The following is a 20,306-nucleotide window of genomic DNA, read 5'->3' on the forward strand; positions in this document are numbered from 1 at the left end:
CAAGATCAGGGAATGTCACTGCCTTTCCACGGGACCCAACAGGAAGACACAAATTGACAAATGATTTCACTGTTCACTCAATGAACAGAAAAATGAACCTGACTTCTATATTAACTACAACAATTCATCTAGCATGGTGTTACAAAAAAATTGGTTCCCATACCAGTAAACTATACATCAATTTTAAAATAGTATCCTCAAGGGGCGCCTGGGTGGCTCAGTTGGTTAAGCTTCTGACTTCAGCTCAGGTCATGATCTCACAGTTTGCGGGTTTGAGCCCCGTGTCAGGCTCTGTGCTGACAGCTCAGAGCCTGGAGCCTGCTTCAGATTCTGTGTCTCCCTCTCTCTCTGTCCCTCCCCCATTCACGTTCTATCTCTCTCTCAAAAATAATATAAAGATCTAAAAAAAAATTTTTTTTAATAGTATCCTCAGGCCCACAAGTCATTAAATCTAAGTCGCTGGAGTTAAAATTTAAGGTCTTTGTTTCAAACACCAATTAGAATTTTGAAAAAACCATTAGACCCCAATTTCTTCACTTTTTCTTTAGTATTTTTTTTTTTTTAGGTTTTGAAAGAGCTATTTATTATCAGGCTGATGATGTAGATCCATCTGATCTAGCTTTTTTAATATAACTTATCATCAAGTTGGTAACATACAGTGTGCTCTTGGTTTTGGGAGTAGATTCCCGTTCTTCGCTTTTTCTAACTAGAGATCTAAAATTGCTTTCACGCTAATACTGTATCACAGCATTGACCTGGAAAAGTATTTTCCAGCTAAAAGACAGGAGGAGGAAAAATATTCTTCTTGTTCCTATGATTTGAGAGAAGTCTAGGACCTAAGCTGCCTCTGGATATATTTAGCAAAATCCGTCAGAACTTCCGTCCGGTATTCTGTGACACGGCACGTACCATGGTTAGGAGCAAGGAGCTCACCAGCCAAGCTCTGGAATCATCGACCCTGCCTCTTTCTAGTTGTGTATCTCCGGGCAAACCACTTTCTTTTTCTGTGCCCCAATTTTCCCATCTGTGAAGCAGAGATAGCACCTACAAAAATGACAGGAAGAAAATGGACAAGTAGACTAAAAGTTTCTCTTTACAGAACTAATCAGGCAAGTCAGTCCACATTGTTCACCTTCACAGTATCTAGGAAGAGAGGTGTATACTATCTTTACTTTACAGAAGTAGCTATGATTTACTTCTGGCATACATAATTCAAACACCTCACATCTTATTTCCCGGTACTGGGCAATATGATTACATTAGGAGAAAAACAGAACTTCTGAAAATTAATTATAAAAAGCTTTAATTCTCTCTTAGAATTAAAGCAAACTCCGAGGTGCCTGGGTGGCTCAGCTGGCTAAGCATCCGACTTTTTTTTTTTTTTTTTAATATTTTTAATGTTCATTTTTTTGAGTGAGAGAGAGAGAGAGAGAGAGAGAGAGCCTACATGCGCAAGGGGGGTGGGGGTGGGCAGAGAGAGGGGGACAAAGGATCCAAAGCAGGCTCCAGGCTCTGTGCTGACAACAGAGCCCGACATGGGGCTCGAACCCACAAACTGCAAAATCATGACCTGAGCCCAAGTCAGATGCTTAACCAACTGAGCCACCCAGGCGCCCATTTTTTTCTTTTCTTTTCCCCTCACCCTTCCTCCCTTCCTTCTTTTTTTTTTTTTTAAATGAGCATCCTACTCTTGAGTTTGGCTCAGGTCATGATCTCATGGTTCGTGAGTTCAGGCCTCACGTCGGGCTCTGAGCTGACAGCGTAGAGCCTGCTTTGGGTTCTTTCTCTCACACATGCATGCACGCATGCACGCACGCGCGCTCTCTCTCTCTCTCTCCCCCTCCCCCACTCATGCTCTCGTGCTCTTTCACAAAACAAACATTAAAAAAAAAGTAAACTCCTTCCATATAAAAGCTCTTCAAGTCACAAGAAAAAGAACTCTAAAATTACTTAAGTATTTCAGGAAAAACACAAGAAACGGTTTCTCTTCACTGAGTTAGTCTTAAGAAAAGTTACCTCACTGGCCCAACCTTAGAATTAAAAGATAACATTTTCATTAATATGTGACTATATGAAATAACAAAAATAATCCACTAATGAATCATTTGTTTTATTTTCCTTTTTATACACGATTGTCAAAAAGCAGCCAAGTGCCCCTAAACTTGATATTCTTGTGCTATAAATATAACTAACAATCTATTCCAGTGGTGATGATCCAATCAATTATTTAGGGCTCAACTTTCCACTTTAAAGGTTTTCCCCCCGCTTTTTTGCTTCTCTAGCCCTCCCTAGGTTGACTCAGCTTCATTACTTGTTAATCCCCCGCCTCTGGAGAAGCAGAGCACAAGCGGCCACCCATGCAGAGAGCTGGTAACTGCTTGGTCGGCAGGGCTGGAAGGAATGGTCAGAACCCTCCGTGCGAGGTCTACCAGGGAGCTTAGATTACCGTGAAAAATAAAAAGTACCTGTACTGACTGTTAATTATAACAAAGGCAAGCTGGTCCATCTTTCAGACCAATGATTACAGGGCAGTTTATCCACTCCATGTCTTTGAACAAGTAAGAACAAGACACATGAACCAAGAGGTTGAGTAACAATACGTTGTTTGCCTCTGTGATACCAATGCCCAGGTTTTCGAAAGGGAAGAAAGATCATTTTCTATGAACAGCAATTAAAACAAAGCAATACAAAAATACTAAGAGTCTTAGTGAAAATAGGAGATCAAAGCGTTTCCTTTTGTTTTTAATGACAACTTACATTCCTATTCTCAGGCGTCACCACTGTAAATACAGGGCAAATGATCGATACAGTCAGACCGACTGTACCTTTGAGCTAACAAACCTCACTCAGCAGGATGTGCACACAGACACAAGGAAAGAAACACTGAAGTGGACAGATACAGTGAAAGCACTCACTGCGTGCTCTTTTAACAGACTTCTAATCCAAAGAATGATGGAAAGTCAACTGTCACAGTTTCATCACTGAATGCTCGTGGGAGCCTCTCTAAGCTCTGCTTCACTTGCCCCCTCCAGTTATCGCCTTACACAAAAGCTCAATTACTTTTCTGCGAATCATTTTTAAAAACATAAGAAAAAGGAAAGAAAGCATAACAGAGGATTTTTAAAAGGGGGAGAGAAGTCACGGAAACTCACATCCCCACACAAAAAGATCCCACCCACACTTGTTCATGAACTGCTCCTAGTCGTGTAGGACCTATGTGAGAGTTAACTGGCTTTCCCGCCTTGGGAGAGCTTTGGATTTCTGGTAAGGACCGGATGTAGGTCAAATCCTATTATCAAGGACTGTTTAAAGTACAAATTATTTCGGTGGTACAAAAACTGTAATATGCAGAGCTCTGCTTTAAGTTATAAGGCTAAGGCTTAGGGATCTGTGCTGGGGAGGAGCTTCTCGTCAGGGTGACAACTCAAGGGTCACAATTTTCCAGTGTGTAAGTTAACAGAGGCGTCACTTAAATGCTAGCTGCCCTCCTTTCCCTCTGCAGAGCAGCCTTTCAACTGCACCAAAACGCTCCCTGTGGTATGCAGAATGGAGCTCTCTTGTTGGGAAACCAAAACTTCGGGAGCTCTTTCCCCCTCACGCCTCTCTCTCCCCACCACCCTGCCTCCCACAGGAGTCCTTTTAGAACACGATAAAAAAGGAATAACACTCAGGGGCACCTGAGTGGCACAGTGTCCACAGTCGGTTAAGCATCCGACTCTTGATTTCGGCTCAGATCATGATCTCACAGTTTGTGAGTGTGAGCCCTGCATCGGGCTCTGTGCTGACAGTGTGGAGTCTGCTTGGGATTCTCTCTCCCTCTCTCTCTGCCCCTCCCCGCTCTCCTTCTCTCTCTCAAAATAAATAAATAAACTTTAAAAAAAAGTAGTAACACTTAAAAATAGTATTTTGCATACACACACATGGCATATTCTGAATGCTTACACAGTTTCTCATGAATAAAATTAAACATGAATTTCATGTGAATGAAAGCAATATACTTGCCTTAAGGATGATTAATGGCTTAGAAACTTAGAAAATAGTTGGTTTCTCAAATATCAACCAGACAGCTCAAAGATGAATTTTCAAAGGTCTATGACACTCGTAACAAATTTTGTGCTCTGTGTACATTTTAGTATGTGCATATATACTCTTCAATGGAGAAAGGGTGCACGGTTTCCTCAAAGGGGCCGTGACTCAAAAAAAAAAAAAAAAAAAAGTTGAAACCACTACACTCAAATAAAATCACTTTTATTTATTCAAAGAATAATTTTAATCACACAAAGAAACTGGGTTATTTAGACTTTGTTCAAGCAATGGAAACAGCAGACACTCTGACCACACTTCCTACCTCTGTGTCCCAGGACTCATGAAAGACAGGGTTTCTACTACTCCTTTTGGTCTGTGGGGGAAGATGGTGGTCTTCTTCATTGCCATTCCTTCTCCTTTTCCTGAAATCAAGTTACGAGAAAAAAAAAAAAATCCGACAGTTGATCTTTTGGACACTTAAAATCATAAATCACAACAAATGTGCCCTCTCACCCGAGAAAACAGAATTTGCATGCTACCCCAATAGGTAAGAAGTTGAAAGTACACTACCATTGGGCACAAAGAGTAAACATACAAAATAGCAGCAGCAGGGTGAGCTTAAATTAGTACAACTGATTTCTAAAAAGAAGCTTGGCAACTTTAAATGCCTACTGGGAATAAATAAAAGTAGGGTGATGCTAATGACTAAGCTTCCAAATTCCACCTAATCAAGGTTATGGTCCTTCGACGTTTCCTGAAATCACAGTGTCAAGTTACCTAATCCTACTCCTCCCATAGGACAACATGGAAGACAGGAGCGGCTGTCGTTGCCCACATACCCCTAAAATCCTAATAAAACTGGGGTGCTACGCAGGAGGATCATTAAAGGTTCATGTAGCCTTTGATGTGCACTTTTCTCTCATCCCTGACTTCCCCCCAATCATCACATGAAACAAAAGCTCAATGCCCTCTCAAGTATTAGATCATTTTTCCCGACATTCATTAGAAAGGCTGCTCTTGGACACATTAACTCCATTATTCTCTCTACACCACCCCTAGTATTATGACACATTACTTCACCAGATTGTTACTTTGAGTCTGGAACCCAGGCTGCTCAAAATTCTCAGGTTTAAAGAAAAAAATTCACACCTGTACCCCAGTGTTCTCAGATGTGCAACAAAGTTTGTATGTATTCTATGCAAGAAGTAAGTGCTTCTAGAAGGACTTCTAAATCCCAGTTTAGAAGACAGAAGTTAGAGATAATTTAAAGGAGGTATTATTTTAAGTCGAATTGCCTGGAATTGTGCTGTCCAGGACAGGAGCCGCTAGCTATCGTTATGATTATACATTATTATAACATATAGCCAGTTAAATTAAATTTAATTTACCATCCAGCTCCTTAGTCACACTAGCTATATTCTCAGTGTTCAAAGGCCACAGGTAGCTAGTGGTCACTGTACTGGACAGCACAGACAGAGGACATTCCCATCACCGCAGAAAATACCAATGGACAGTGTTGGCAAGAGGCCATTGATACGAAACGGCACAATGTACTACCATGAAAATTCTTAAAGATTCACATTCCCATAGCTGGAGGGAAAAACAGCTTTTGCGCAAGTACTGAACTTGAGCACGTGGCATCTCGTACGGCCACACATTTTCTACGCGAGCAGTGCGGCAAACCATGGCAGGCCCGTCCGTAATCCTAAGGTTTTGAGCTGAAGTCTTGATATCGGAGAAAATTTAAGGTACCACCCCGAGCTCAAGTTCCCATATTCTGCAAAATTCCTGTACTCTGAATACATCTAGCTTTATTAATAAATACAGATCTAGGCGTGGAATGATAAAATTGTGACTGTGTGGTGCTGATAAAGCATTAACCAACCAGCAAAGGGCTGCACCATTTACCTCATTCCCAGACTCAACTGCTTCTAAGACCATCATTCCTGCTCCCTAACTTTCTCTCAGGACATTAGATCTTACCTGCACGTTACTTTGAAGTATTTGCAGGTTAAAAACGAGGTGAAAAGCAGGCTTAAAACTAATTTAAATGGATGTGCTATTACCATAGATTTGAACCAAGAAATTACTATTTTCGTCCAGCTAGGACCAGAGAATTTGTTCTGGAAAAGAGCTACAGTTACAGGGCAAGGTCTGATGGAAGGCCAGTTGACACAGCTGGGACTCTCACCAAATGACAGTATGCTGGTCCCCAAACTCTTATTAATGTGCCAGCAGCTGACTGGGCCACTCTAAGCACTTCTGAGCCCGACCCAAACTTTCTCATTTCCTCACTTATAATCCAGACCGTATCTTTCCAGGGACAAGAAAACGAATGTCAAGGAGGTTGCAAAGCAAAAAGAGCATAGGAACAAAGAGGATGGGCTGGTTTTGCGGATTTCAACTAAACTCTGGGAAAGTCGCATGAAAATATCCCTGCCTCATGATCAGTTGCTTTCTCAAGGTACCAGAACAGAACGATCTCGTGTCGGGGGCCCTCTCCTCTGGATGCTACCCGATTAAGAATGAGCCCTGCTGTTTTCATTCTCCTTTTTCTAGGCTCCATGCAGATTCCGTCCTTGGAACAGTCTTCTTTCAACAAAATCGTTAATAATTGCCAAGATTATAGCTTCAGGTTCAACCCTAGCCACACAGTCAGATTATAGCTTTCTACATTAATGCCACAGACCAGGTTATAATTTTAGCAGCTACCATATAATTGATTATATTCTCCCCAGGCATCTAGCTACAGATTGTTGTTTAGCATCTGTTACTTCTAAGGACGGCCGACTGTACCACTGTCCATCATCTCATTTCTTTCCAATCTTCCTGCCATCTCCTAGAGACTGAGCAGAGAAGAAATCTTAAGAGGGGCGCCTGGGTGGCTCAGTCTTAAGGTTAAGTGCCTGAGGCTTGATTTCGGCTCAGGTCATGATCTCACAGTTGGGGAGTTTGAGTCCTGCATCACTTCAGGCTCTGCTCTGCTAGTGCAGAGCCTGCTTGAGATTCTCTATCTTTCCCCCTCTCTCAAAATAAATAAATAAACTTTAAAAAGAAGAAGCAGGAGGAGGAGGAGGAGGAGGAGGAGGAGGAATCTTGAGTATGGAAACTAGTGTTTTTCCAACTTTTTTTTTTTTTAAGTAACAGAACACTTTCTTTCTGTTGGCAAAAATACGTCAATATATACGAGACAAAGGACCTGTTTTGGTTAGAGTGGGGGTTTTCTTGACCTACATCCACCCCTCAATGGCTATCCCAGTGTATTTTATAACAGTCTGAAAAACCACCATCTCAGACCAACGCTTCATCCAGAAACTGGCCTTGGGAGACATTATGATAGCGGGAGCTGGCGGAATCGGTACATGAAACATGGGGTGACAAGAAGGTAAGAAACCCCTGTCCAAATCAAATAGTTTCTTTTATGGCAACGAAGTCAGCAGTATAAACGGGCTGGGATTATTTGTGTACCAGGTAAAAGAAATCGGCTACCAGTATAAGCACATTTAGATCTGCATACGGCAATGGATAAAGGGAATCTTTCTGCAGGAACTATTTAGGCTTTTCCAGATATGAGACATCACAGGAGCCTATGTTTCTAATTCCAACAGCAAGTTGGTCACCGGGCCCCTAATTTCAAACTTAGACCATTCTTGTTCTCTACACGAGCAGGCTTTGTGCCCCACTCACTGTGTACCCAAATCAATAATCCAGTGCAGAAGTATGGGCGACCCTAGATTCTCACTATTAGACCAAACAACCTCAAGATGCTTTCCAGAATCTTAATCCCTGAACTGACCATCCCCCAGAGCAGGATCCTTGTGGAAAGACTGCCCAGTACAATCAGAGCCAATGAAAATACAGAACGAGGAAACATCCAGCATAACCTACCGAGGCAATCCTATTGGCCTCAGCAGAGCTTCACTGAAAGTACCGTGAAGTAATGAAAAGAGCAGCGAACCTGGAAAGACTGGGGTAAACCTGCTGAGCTCCCTGAATGGCTCCTTATCAGAAAAATGAAAGTGTAGGACTTGGTGATCTATAGGTTTTCCACAAAGGGATTTTTCTAATCTGAAGTAAAACTGCTCCGCTTCATTTGGGGTTCCCAGTCCCAACTTTCTCCTCCCCAACTGTCTTACAGGGCGTAAGGACGAGAAAAGAAAGACAAAGAAATTGCGGTTTGATCGGGACTCTATTCTGTACACGTCAAGCAAGCATAGCACCCCTAGGTCAAAACCCAGGTCCTGAGGTCAAGGTTCAGTGGAAAGTAGAGCATCGCCATATAATCCTACCTCCCGCCTTCGGAGTCAAACGGCTCCGCGTCCAAACAGTTTAGAATCCTGCCTGTTTATGCTATAAGCCACTTTGGTCATCTGCCCTCCTATGTTCACAACCGTCCGGGGCACAAATTCTAGTATCTATCCCAACCCTTCCCCACTGCAGAGCTAAACCCCATCCTTTCTGACCTTGGGGAGACGGCAGCTCCCAGCCTCGGTCCCTCAAAGACGTCCTAGGGGCTCCCTCTCAAAGATCAGACATTCCTCCCATCCCCCCATCCTCCTAAATTTAGGACAGGGAAGCTTCAAGGGCCACTGTCTCTCTTCCGGGACCGTTCAGACTGCATTCCAAGTAGGGAAATACAAGAGGGAAAAAGATGGGGTTGGGGGGAGACTTGGACCCTGGCGAGTCACTCCTCCAGCACCTCAGAGACCAGGTACCCGACCACTCGCGCATCCTTCTCTTCCCTCCCCGGGGCCGTAGGGCGCCCAGATGGAGACCCACAGGGCCCACGCTTGCTCGGACCCCCGCTTCGCGTGCTCCCTCGGCCCCAGCCCCCAGCGAGGGGCTGGGAAGGAAGGAGGTCCCTGCGGTCTCACCTGGGGCGGAGGCGCTCGCTCATGGCAGCCGGTGGAGGGGAGCGACGCAGCGCCGCTCCGCGAGCTGAGGGAACAGAGGGTGTTGTGTTCCGGCGGCCGCCACGCCCACCCCCTCGGGCCTTGGCTCTCGCCGCGGCGCGGGTGGACGCTGCCGGCGGTGAGTACCCCTCGGTGGGACCCGTACCACCGCTACTTCCGGCGTCTGCTCCGCGCCCCCCCATGTCGCAGCCGCCGTGGTACCGCCCTCTCGAGACTGCGCAGTGGCGCGACGGCGGCCGCGCCGACCGGTAACCCCGCCCACGGGAAGAGGCGGGCTCCGAGTGGGGAGGAGCGCCTAGGCGCTTCTGGGAGAGAGGACCTCATGAGAAGGCGGCCCGAGCTTTCGCCTGTTCGCAGCCGAAAAGTGACGGCATATAAGTCAAGCCAGGTTTAAATTAATTTAAATTATTTCATAATAATACGATACAGGTACTTAATTTAAGCACCTATGAGCTAACAGTTTTGTAGAAACATAGCTGAGAAGCATCAGGCAGTGGCGCAGACGGCCTGCGGCGGGTCCCCGACAGGGAGTTGGGAAGCTGCTGGAGGGCTGCGCTGGGGGGGCTTGTCGCGGGGGCTTCCGGGACTTTCACACTTGACTAGGTAAGGAAGCTGTTCTGGGCTAATTGTGGCGGGTCGGACTTTGTCCTAGTGCCCACGCCCTCTGTCTGGGGGTCAGGGGAGGGGGCTTCCCAAGGAGAGAGGGGAGTCGATCGGGTGGCGGGCCAGCCGTGGGGGGGGGGGGGGCTTCCCGGGGCCTCAGGATGAACCTTCTCGGCGTCCCTGCGGCTCCGGCTGAGGCTGCAGTGGAGGCCGGCCCGGAGCCGCTAGCTTCCCCACGGCCCCCGCCCACTCCGCGGGAAGCGGCGGCTCGGCTTCCGGAAAGAGTGCCGGAGCTGGGAGGAGGGCGGGCCAGGTACCGCGGCTCAGGGGTGGAGTGGGGTGGGGCGGGGGGGGCGGTTGGCACAAGTCCGACCGGCCCTGCGCCCGACCGGCGTGCGCGGCTTTAACTGTCTGCTTTCCGGAACACGGAGAGAGACGTGCGCTGCGAGTTGGCTGTACTCGGTTCAGTGCCGCACCACATTCATTCACTGAGTATGCTGTCGAGTTACTTTTCTGATTGTGTCTTGCGCTGGCTGATAATTAAAATCGAGTTTCTTTTTCCAGACCCAGGAGCTGCGATCGTGAGGCATGGAGATCCAAGAGAAACAACCACAAAATTAGCATCCTTCTGGGGAAGCTCCTGTAAGAAAGTATTTAGGCACCCACGGTAAGACGTTACCACGAGAGGGTGCAGGATCTTCCCAGTAGGACTGAGTGTGGTGGAGTACTGTAGGGGCAGACACGTCTAAGAGGTCCCAAGCCTCTTCTGAAGCTATTAGCCTAAGGCCCGTGGACTGGCTCCAATTGTGGCTATTTTTGTAAGTCAACGGCTCAAAAGTTTGATTATATTGTCAGAGGGGTACCTCCAAAGTCAGAATGATTACTGTAATCAGAAACAGTTTGGTTTTGCCTGAGTTTACATAGGATCCTAAATGGCCAGGATTATGTCTGTTTATCTTGTAAATGGTTTCAGTGTCATTCTTTGACTTAAGTAGTAGTTAGAAGGTATTCAGTCACAGTGATTTATGATAGCGTTTGCATGTTGACGTTCAGAGAAAACATTCATTCAACAAATACCATATACCCAGCAAGGTGCTCAAAGAGGTACAAGTGATACATGGTATTACTTTTTTTTCATGTTCTTACCTGGTATGAATATCACGAAGGTTTCAAACTAAATGAATTTGCTGGCAGTCCATACGCTACAAACCGTGAATGAAAAACTGGGGACCATGTTCCCTCCACCTATATATTATTAGTGCATCGCACATGCTTTTTTTTGAGAGTGCATGCACATGAGTGTGAGCAGGAGAGGGACAGAGAGAGTGAGAGAGAGAATCTTAAGCAGGCTCCACGCTCACCATGGAGCCCAGCGTGGGGCTCAGTCCCACAAACCTGGGATCGTGACCTGAGCTGAAATGAAGAGTGGGACACTAACAGACTGAGTGAACCAGGCACCCCCACATAGTTTTATATATATGTGTATGGGTGTACATGTGTTTTACTAATATGGGAAGTGTTAGTACAGCTTCATTTCTCATGCTGAAAGCCTGGAAGTTCTAATATTTTCTTCTTGCACCTCTGTGGATCTTCCATATACCACTTGGAAAACATGACTCTAGTCAACAGCCTTCAGATCTTGGCCTGAATTCACCATTCTTTCCTTAAGTGGTATATTTAAGGGCTTCAAACAATTTTTTTATACTCGTGCAATACCCAGTTGACTTGCTGTAACTTTAAATAGCAAACATTTTAATCTGACTGCTAGTTTGGACAACTTTTTCTTCCAGTAACCGTTATTTATTAGGTTTCAGTCTTTTAGCTTTGCTCAGCTACTAGCTAGGGATATAAAACCTCTTTGATTATCTTTTACTGATGATTGGTTCCTAGAAGACTTTAAGAAATGTATAATGCCAAGCATAAATGGAGCCAGGAGTATTTATCTTAAAACCAACTATGTCTTCTGTTTCCTATTTCTGTAAGAAAATGAATCAAAACATATTTTTTTAAAAAATTTCCTTCGACCTGGGTTCTTCCAAATGAAAGGTACACATGTAAATGAAATATTAGTATTTACGTTACGAACTCTGTGCCCCTCATAATCTCCTGTTTATCTTTTTCAGGAATAAGAGAGTGATACTCTGCCAGGATGGAAGTGTGTCCTTACTGTAAGAAGCCATTTAAACGATTAAAATCCCACTTGCCACACTGTAAGATGATAAGGCCGACTGTACCTGCTGATCACAAAGCTTGTCAGTCCAAGCTAGCTACACGCCCACATGCTACAAGCAGGAAAAGACCAATCACAGATTTAAATAACACTAAAGAGAGAGAATTAGAGACCAGGAGTGAAAAAAGAAATACCAAGTTGATAAAGGACAAACCAGAACGGACAGTGAAGTCTTTTCCACTACCGGCCGTTGGTTTAGAAAGAGCAAGTAACACAAAGGCAGATGAATACCTCAAGAATCGAGTTCGGTGCTCCCTCAAAATGCTAAAAGATACTGAACCAAAGGTTGCTTTCCAGGGAGAAACCAAGGCTCAGTTTTATGCATCAGAAAATACCACTCCTAACAAAGAACTTCCCAAAGATTTGCCTCCATTGGGGGAGAGTAGAATTAAGCTTTCAGAAACCAAAGCATCTTTACCTCTTGGCCCAGTAGAACCTTCTTCATCAAATCAAGATAGAAAACCTTCAGCCTTACCCAGTGATGTACAGACCACTTCTCCTGATTTAAGATTGGACAAAATTGATCCCCCAAGACAGAAACTTCTAGTAAAGTTAGTAGGTACAGCTAATGGTGATTATCGTAGTTCTCCCATGAATCTCCATCATGGGATTGAAAGAGTAAGAACGTCCTTGTCAAGCAATGAGACAGAGTCCAAGGCCAGGGACCACCTCTTAGAAGTCTCTAGTGATGTTAGAGACCCTGAGATTCAAGAAAAGAGAATGGAATCACAATTTTTAAATTTTAAAGTTAGCCCATTAGGTGAAATCCACATCAGGGAGAACCAAGGGGAAGGACTTGACCTTGGAGTAGAGGCAAGTGGGAGCACAGGAAATGCAGAGAAAAGTATATCTGTGACAGACACGCAGGAACGGGCAAAGAACTTCAGTGGTGGTGATTCGGCCACAGAGAAGAAATGTCGAGACGAAGGTCCCGATTTCAATTCGTTCACTCCAAGGGAGACGACTTGCGGTGAGCTTCTTTCTGTATCACAGTTGTATAATCAAAATCTGGCCTCTCTGGCTGTCCGATTTTTTCAAGAAGAGAAAGGAGCAGCCTGCAGTCCTCACCGAGTCCCTGATGTGAAGGTGTTCACAGAGCGTAGTGAGCGAGCTCCTCTGCCGCGCGGACCGGGCTGTGGGCCCCAGGCGTCACAACCTGGGTGCCAGCAGCCTTCACATTCAGTCCTGCTCCACGCCTCTGACAGCCCCTTCAGTCAGGTGGGCGTGGCTGGCAGGAAGGGCCTCTCAAGCTCCCTGGGCCTGGAGTGGTTTCCAGAGCTCTATCCTGGTTATCTTGGACTGGGGGTGTTGCCAGGGAAGCCCCAGTATTGGAATGCAATGGCCCAGAAGCCTCAGCTCATCAGTCCCCAGGGGGAGAGACTCTCACAAGGTAAGCGTGCTCGTTTTCAAGGACCCTCCAGCCCCTCCGAACAGCTCTGCCTTTTGCCTTAATCAGGTTCAGAGCACTCCTGCTTTCTCTCAGCTGACTTGTACCCAGGCGTTCCAGTATGCCAGACTCAGTCGTGGTTCTGAAAATACTCATTCTTGCTCCAGAGTGCTTTACCACTGTCCCTTCCCCTGCACCCAGAGTTGACGGTTGGACTAGGCCAGGCTGGCTGGTGGCATTGATCACTCGAGTTTCCCCACTGGGCGGGGGCGTGGCCAGTGGATATGGGGCAGGGATTCAAACTGTCTTGAGAGACTGGGTGAGAGGTTAGGGAAGGAGAGAGGACTGTGAGGGCGTCTCCTCAGAAGCTGTCCAGAGGTTCCTTGCCCGTGCCCGGAATGGGTTAAGTGGCCCCACAGAGCCAGGAAATTCTGGCATTTCGGGGATCCTCACTTCTTCCTGCAGAACCTTACTTTTAGTTATCGGACTGCCTCTCTAATTACAATATGTAACATTTCTTCATTTTCCTCATCGGAGAGCTTTAGATTTTTTTCTTTCAAGGTTTTCTAGAAGCATAGTTCATTTTTTTATTTTAGTTTTTTTAAGTTGATTTGTTTTTGAGAGAAACAGAGTGAGAGGGGGAGGGGCGGAGAGAGAGAGAATCCCAAGCAGGCTCCGCACCACCCATTCGAAGCCTGATGTGAGGCTCGAACTCAAAAACCATGAGATCATGACCCGAGCCGAAACCAAGAGTCGGGTGGTCAACTGACTGAGCCACCCAGGCGCCCATGGCAGCACAGTTAGTTTAACGTAGCATCCATCTCGGGGGTGTGTGTGTGTAGTATTCATTGGTGCTTTTAGGTTGGACAGGAGACCTGTAGCAAGTCAGAATACCTTTGCACCTGAAAATCCTGTAACCTCTTCCTAGAGACGTGTTTTCCCTCTCTGGTATATTTTGTAAATTATTCGTATTCACCAAACCCCAGGTTGTCCGGTGTGAAAAAGGATTTTCTTTTGTATGGTCATTATTCCTTTCTAAAGGTTTCAAAGCGGAAGTATATCAAGTGAAGTGTAGTGCTAGCTAAAGCTACAATTTTCTTCCACCCGCTGTACAAACACTCCTAACATCAGGCACTCTCTACAAAGTTGTAGTCTGTCTCGAGGCCAAAGCCGTGCTCGCAAGCCCCTTTTCCATGTTAATACAGAAATGATATTAACGTCTGAGTTTGTTGATCTCAGAGTGCCTCTTCCATCCATTTTCTTACTGTGGCCCCGCCACTCTGAGAGGTGGGCAGTGATCTGTATCTCTGCTTTGCAAATGATAAAACAGATCTGTATCTCTGCTTTGCAAATGATAAAACAGACACAGAGAGAACATGTGACTTGTCCAAGGTCAGGTTGCTGTAAATGGTAGAGCTGCCAGAGAACACAGTCTCTTCAGACCAAGTTTCACCCTTTCCACCAAACCGTGTTGCAGAAAGTGCACCAGAACCAGAAACACGGGGGTCGGTCAGCTGTCTCTACTTCCTTGTGGTTGGCATCACGTAGGCACACGCACAGCCCGTAGCAAATCTCTCTGGCAAGTAGGACTTCTCTGGTTCCTGTGCTGTCTCTTACAGTGCTGAGGAGAGTCTCTGGTGCACCCACTTCTCATTTTAGAGGGAAAGGGGAGGAGACTGACATTGGTCAGATGGTGACTGGATCAGCTTCTGCTAGGTACATTACTACCTCATTCAACCCTCATGACAACTCAGGTAACTGTCAGTGACGTCCCCGTCCCACCGTCTTTTATGGGCGAAGAACCTGAGCCCCGGACATCTTTTATTTATTTATCTATTTACGTTGAGAAAGAGGGAGAGGGAGAGAAACTCAGGCAGGCTCTGCACTGAGCATGGCTGATGCGGGGCTCCAGCTCACGACCATGAGATCATGGCCTGAGCCACCCGGGCGCCCCATGACCCCCAGACATCTCAAGTGACTTGCCCATGTTCATCCAGTGAGTGGTGGTCGGAATTCAAGTCTGGATCCATCTGACTTATCTACCCCTGGTCTTCATACTGTGCACTGGGCTTACTATTCGGGGCAGTTAGTGGTTGCTGTCATTTTTGATGTAAGTTATCCGTTGACATGCTCACTTTAGTGGGTCCCAAGAATATAGTGATAAGAATAAGGTAAGGGCTACATACAGTGACTAATCAGACCACCTGGCTTGCTTGTGAGATTGAATATGGGGGGAAAAAATACAAGGTTTTTGTCAACAAGAGTTTCTCCAGAAGAGTGGTGAGCTATTTTGTTCCCTCGTGTTGGTCCCGGTCTACAGTACCGTCACTAGCTTGGGCAGACTGGTGGCTCTGAGGACGCGGCTGAGTCGGGTTTCTGTAAGTCAGGAACGAGAAGTAGGCTTACTTATGGAGCTCGGCAGCATTAGGAGCCGGGCCGTCTTGTGAGGTTTAGTGAAAAGGATTTTCACGGACTTACTACCCCAAAAAAGTAGTTTTCCCAGCATTAGAGAAAATAGACTTTAGAAGTTCAAGATTCAAATCTCGGGAGACTGAGCAAGTACAAGTGGCTGACAGTCCTCAGCAAAGAAACTGGAATTGGTTTCCTTTGTTCAAAGGAAAGCCTTGTGAGCACTTCGCTGGGGTGCTTGGCTGAGCCCTGGCCAGATGTCAGTGCCTTGGCTTCTGGGACTGAGAGTTGAAGAGCTCTAGGCCCAAATCAGGACAACCTGATGATCCCATATAGGATTAAAGATTCTTAGACCTCATCCCTAAAGACTGATTCTGAAGTCAGATCTAAGAATCAGATTTCCAAACGTTTCCAAAGTTAAGAGTACTGCAGGTGTTGGGAAGGCCACTGGCGGCGGGGAGGGGGGCACTCACACCCTGTAGGGGGTGTTGGCAAACAGATGGTGGGGGAGGGAGGAAGAGGTTTGAATAAAACAGTTCCTAGAAATTGGCCGGTGGGGATAGCAGAAAGTAAAATAGGGAAACCTGATCGGGTCATGGGTTTTCGGAGACCCAGAAACAACTTCATAAGCCTCTTCTCTCATCTTTAAACAGTGTTTCCGCTGATAGAGTGTCCGAGTGACCTGTTTGAGATGGGACACGTGATGAAGGGGCTCAGAATAGTTAGGATCAGAGCAGAGCAGGAATATGACACGTCAGGATTAGATCTTCTAGTAGCCAGAGGTGGCCATGTGAGGGGACAGGTGACAACAGCCAGAGACTGGAGGGTGGGGGGAGTCAGGTCACAGGTCTGGAATTCCAGCCAGGTCAGAGGGGTGATAGGAAATGTTAGAGGTACCAGGGATGGTTCCAGCATTAATGTTAGAGAGTGAAACCGCTGTCACTAGGTTTGGGATAATAAGGATGTCTACACTGGCAGTGGGTCCAGGACAGTGTCTAGCGATGGCAGTGGAGCCAGGTCAAGAGGGGTATAGATCAGAACCCGGGGCCCCTGGACGACAGGAAGGACGACACTAAAGAAACTCTTAACCACCTCCGTGGGTTCTGAGCTGGCCTCTCCTGGACCTCGGGCTGCTTTTGTATCCCAGCCCAGGGCCCGAACTGATGTCATTCACACAAGTTTGACTGAACCCTTAGTGGAGGAAATGGGCTACTGGCTGGAGAGGGGACAGAGTGGAGGGGCCGCCCCGTTCCTGACACGGCAGGGGAAGTGGTTTTACAATTGCAGTTGTCACAAAACTGCCTCTTCCCGTCTCTTCAAACTTTTTCCAAGAAGAATGGGTTGTGTCACGCTTTGTTTTTTCAAGAGACTAATCTTCACCTTGTGAAATAATTTTCTGGGTAATTTCTTGAAAGCCAGTCTGGTTTGTCTCACTTAATATGATCATTTGGTTAGTATGTTTACCTCCGCAGCAACTTTTACCACATCTGCTAAACTTGTTGTAAATATTCCCTTGTTTACCCTTTCTCCCACTGAGCCAAACCAAGAGCAGAGAACCAGCAATAGTAGAGATTCCCTGCCTATCTTTAAACAGAAAAACAGGTGCAGGAAAGATGTAAATAGAGAGCATAAACCCTCCTTTCTGGTTTTACGTGAGTTATTCACATGTTGAACAGAACTGTTTGCTGTTAGCAGTGGGGTGATAGAGCACACGTGTTGACCCTAGTAGATATAGTGAGGAGTAGCAGTAGTTAGTATCATGGTAGAAAGTCCTGCCTTCTGTTAAAACATTGCAAGTGGTAGAAAACGTAGACAGTTCATTTCATTAAGCACATGCACATGGAAGGGCTGCAGGGTGTATTCATCAGACCAAAAATGTAGCTAGATCCTGATCCCCAGGGGCTCCCTCAGCCTTTTGCAGAACCTCTTTTGGGGAATAAACCGCCTTGACTTTCAGCACTTAGTTCACTGCAGCCCCGTACACAGTAATCCGGCTGTTTAGAGATCCTCCCCTCAGCCTGGCCCTGGGAACCCCGGGCACTGAGGATCGGGAAAGAGACCGAATCTAGATGAACTGTCACAGTGACTTCTGTTTGGAACCGTAGTTCCTTTGTTGGAAAGAAGCTCGACTGCTCTCAGGAGTTTGGGACCCCCGACCAGACTTACGCCCTCCAGCTTGTCTCTGATGAGGCTCTTGGGAGCTGTCCAGAAAGGTGAGCTGGAGTCATTGACTTTGGGTTTTGTTGCTGGTTCCAAGCATTTGGAGAAGTTTCTCTTACTTTAGCCCTGATGGTTACAGCAAGGCTAAGGAAAAGAGAAAAAGAGACAAACGTGTAGGCCCCCTTCCCTTGGTCGGTCTGTTTTCACCGTAGAGTCTGACGTCAAAGCCAGTAGGAGAGCGGCTGCCATTACTGGCCAGCTTTCCTGTTGGTGATGTCTCCCCTGGCCACCCCCCCCCCCGCCATTTCTCCCCTGCTCGCCTGGATCGTCCCAAAGCCAGGAGGGCTCTACGCCTCAAGTTCACCAGGCGTGTTAACCTGCCCACTCGAGATTCCGACCAAACTCCCAAAACAAGAGTAACTCAACTTGTTAAAATTAAGGTCTTCCACCTTTGGGCCTTTTCGTCTGTGTAAAAAAAATACCCGTGTGGTGTTGGCGAGGATTCTGTGACTTCAATCCCATGGCCCAGGCCGACTGGGATAACTTGAATATCTGGCAGGTCGCGGCCCCCTAGTTCCAGTTCACCATGGCAACCAGACGTGTTTCTCTCCACACAGGCTGGGTCAGGTGCAGCACCACTGTGAGGAGTGGAGTTGGGGGCGTCACCATGCTCTTCACGGGGTACTTCGTCCTCTGGTGCAGCTGGAGTTTCAGGCATCTGAGTAAGCTTTTTGATACTTTGAGCCTAAAATCACAGGCCTCGTCCCATTACGGGGACCTCCAGGGGATTCTCCGAATTACTTTGTTTTTGTTCTTGTTTTACAGTTTTGTGTTATCTGACTCGGCCCAGTGACCGAGCCACTGCCTGAGGCTCTGGGGGTTTTTTTATTACGGGTTTTAGTTAGAATGACCTTTATAAGATTGGACTAGACTTTACATGATTGCTCCTGTGCTCCCGTGTGAGGTTCTCCCTGGGGATCTGCTGGTCTTGTGCTTTGTCCTTAAAGCTGTTCGCCTGCCAGATCGGCGCCCTTCTTAATTCCCACCTGAGAACTGCCTTCCAGCATTGAAACCAAACAGTTTATACCCCAAGAGAGAGGGAGAAACAATACGGCGGTCAGTCTTGTGTGTGCGGGTCACAGGAGTCTTAGTTAACGTTACTTTCTGCATTGAGAACACAAGCATCCTTCTAGTTGATTTCAGCCTGCCTCAGGCCTTCACCAGGAGGACAGCGTCTGAACTCCACCTCTCTTTTCAGTTCAGGTTAACTTCTCTTGTTTTTTTACAGTACTGCTTTATAAAAATACATTTTTATAAGTAAAAACTTTTCAAAGACATTCTATATAGGAGGATATCCAAAGAGCCCAGCAGTTTTCCACAATTAAAAAAGAGCCCAGACCCTTTCTGAAAACTTGGGGTGTAAAAGTACAAGATGACCGTGAACCCCAGTAGCATTCACAAATGGTCGGTAGGACTTCTAAAAGACCAGCACTTGACTCTCATTGGAGGTTTTCACGCAGTCGGTGCCTAGGAGGCCGGAGAGCAGGTCAAGCGGCAGCCGGACGCCTGCTTGCTGGTGGGGGGCTGGTAGGTGGGGTGTCACACACTCACAGGGGAGAGGAGGTCCCTCCTGGTCAGCCCTGCGCATGCGGAGACCCCCCAGCCCTCAGCTGCTTTCCCAGGGAAAAGGCCTCCCCGGAAAGGTTTACCTGTCTCAAAGGGCTCAGTTGGTTGATACCCGAGGTGGTTTTCAGATCTTTGAAGAAAGCGGAGCAGAAGCTCCCGATGGCACCTAAGACTTTATTTCTGAATGTGTGGAGTGATCTGCACAGGCAAGAGACAGAAACTGTCCTCGGGAGTGGCCTCCTGGCTTCTTACCGCTTCTCTCTGTTTATCCAAAGAGCTGCAGCGCTGGCGTAAGTAGTGACCCGGACACCACGTAAGAAAGCTCTGAGACTCGGGGAGCACGGCGAAGACCACTGCGGTGCGGATCGAGCGGTTTAGACTGGTATTCGGGGCAGGGAGAGGGCGTGAAAAGGATAAAGTTACTGGATTCTGAAACCGTGATATGAGGAAGCCCGTCCCTTCGCCGTGGACAGGCCTGCGTCTGTGTGGCCATGTCTTCGGCTGGCTCTCCAGAGTGACAGAATTCCTGAAAGCCTTCGGTCTGTTGGCCCCTTAAGGCTGATGGTGGTCAGGGAGGCAGGAAGATGACAGGTTTTTAAAGAGTTCTTAATTTGCAGTCAATAATATCTCACTTTTAGATCTTTCTCCCTAAGAGTATTCTCTAAGCTTTGGCATTTTACAGTTGTTCTGCACGAGATACCAGGCTACATATGCCCTGATACAGGTTAGTATCTGAAGTGGCAGGAAATCTGCCTCCCATCGGGCCTTTTGGGGTCCTTGACACCTTGGCGGGTGTGAGAAACATAAAAGCAAAGTCAGGGGGATACAGAGTTGCAGGTGGGTCTGTGGAAAATCCTTAAATATATTTAAGCTGATGAAAATGAAATCGCACACTAAACAGAATTGTTGAAGCACTTTTTATACATCTTGAGTATAACAGCAGATGGTTTCT

At 46.6% G+C, this 20,306-nt stretch overlaps 2 protein-coding genes across 12 annotated transcripts in view; one reads left to right on the forward strand and one right to left on the reverse strand.

The window, feature by feature from the left end:
* The window catches only part of FAM104A (family with sequence similarity 104 member A), a 17,200-nt gene extending 7,980 nt beyond the window's left edge, over positions 1 to 9,220 (reverse strand). The window contains exons 1-3 of one of the 7 annotated variants that reach the window (XM_027047975.2): positions 8,901 to 9,220; positions 4,349 to 4,448; positions 910 to 1,044 (exon numbers count right to left, since the gene is read on the reverse strand). In XM_027047975.2, coding sequence (XP_026903776.1) covers positions 910 to 1,044; positions 4,349 to 4,448; positions 8,901 to 9,121 — 456 coding nt within the window. In that variant the 5' untranslated portion in view covers positions 9,122 to 9,220. The other 6 variants (XM_053212153.1, XM_053212154.1, XM_027047977.2 and 3 more) reach the window with 6 other exon arrangements.
* Positions 9,192 to 19,789, forward strand: CE1H17orf80 (chromosome E1 C17orf80 homolog). 5 transcript variants are annotated; one of them, XM_015076299.3, is made up of 6 exons: positions 9,192 to 9,327; positions 10,107 to 10,209; positions 11,666 to 13,162; positions 17,674 to 17,781; positions 18,346 to 18,450; positions 19,630 to 19,789. In XM_015076299.3, the coding sequence occupies exons 3-6, from the start codon at positions 11,692 to 11,694 to the stop codon at positions 19,650 to 19,652; spliced, it is 1,707 nt and encodes a 568-aa protein (XP_014931785.1). In that variant the 5' UTR covers positions 9,192 to 9,327; positions 10,107 to 10,209; positions 11,666 to 11,691; the 3' UTR covers positions 19,653 to 19,789. The 5 variants fall into 5 exon arrangements, with proteins under 5 accessions (XP_014931785.1, XP_014931786.1, XP_026903766.1 ...); XM_015076298.3 differs by lacking the exon at positions 9,192 to 9,327 and adding an exon at positions 9,373 to 9,542; XM_027047964.2 differs by lacking the exon at positions 9,192 to 9,327 and adding an exon at positions 9,723 to 9,855.
* Positions 19,790 to 20,306: the final 517 nt, after the last annotated feature.

Source organism: Acinonyx jubatus, chromosome E1 (assembly GCF_027475565.1).
Source record: "Acinonyx jubatus isolate Ajub_Pintada_27869175 chromosome E1, VMU_Ajub_asm_v1.0, whole genome shotgun sequence".
NCBI classification, from domain to species: Eukaryota; Metazoa; Chordata; class Mammalia; order Carnivora; family Felidae; genus Acinonyx; species Acinonyx jubatus.

Excerpts from the sequence above, each read along its gene's own strand:
- CE1H17orf80 (XM_015076299.3), top strand. The coding sequence starts at position 11,692 with ATGGAAGTGTGTCCTTACTGTAAGAAGCCATTTAAACGATTAAAATCC. Across the intron at positions 13,163-17,673 it reads GGGGGAGAGACTCTCACAAG|TTCCTTTGTTGGAAAGAAGC; the intron begins GTAAGCGTGCTC and ends TTGGAACCGTAG. Across the intron at positions 18,451-19,629 it reads CTGGAGTTTCAGGCATCTGA|AGCTGCAGCGCTGGCGTAAG; the intron begins GTAAGCTTTTTG and ends GTTTATCCAAAG.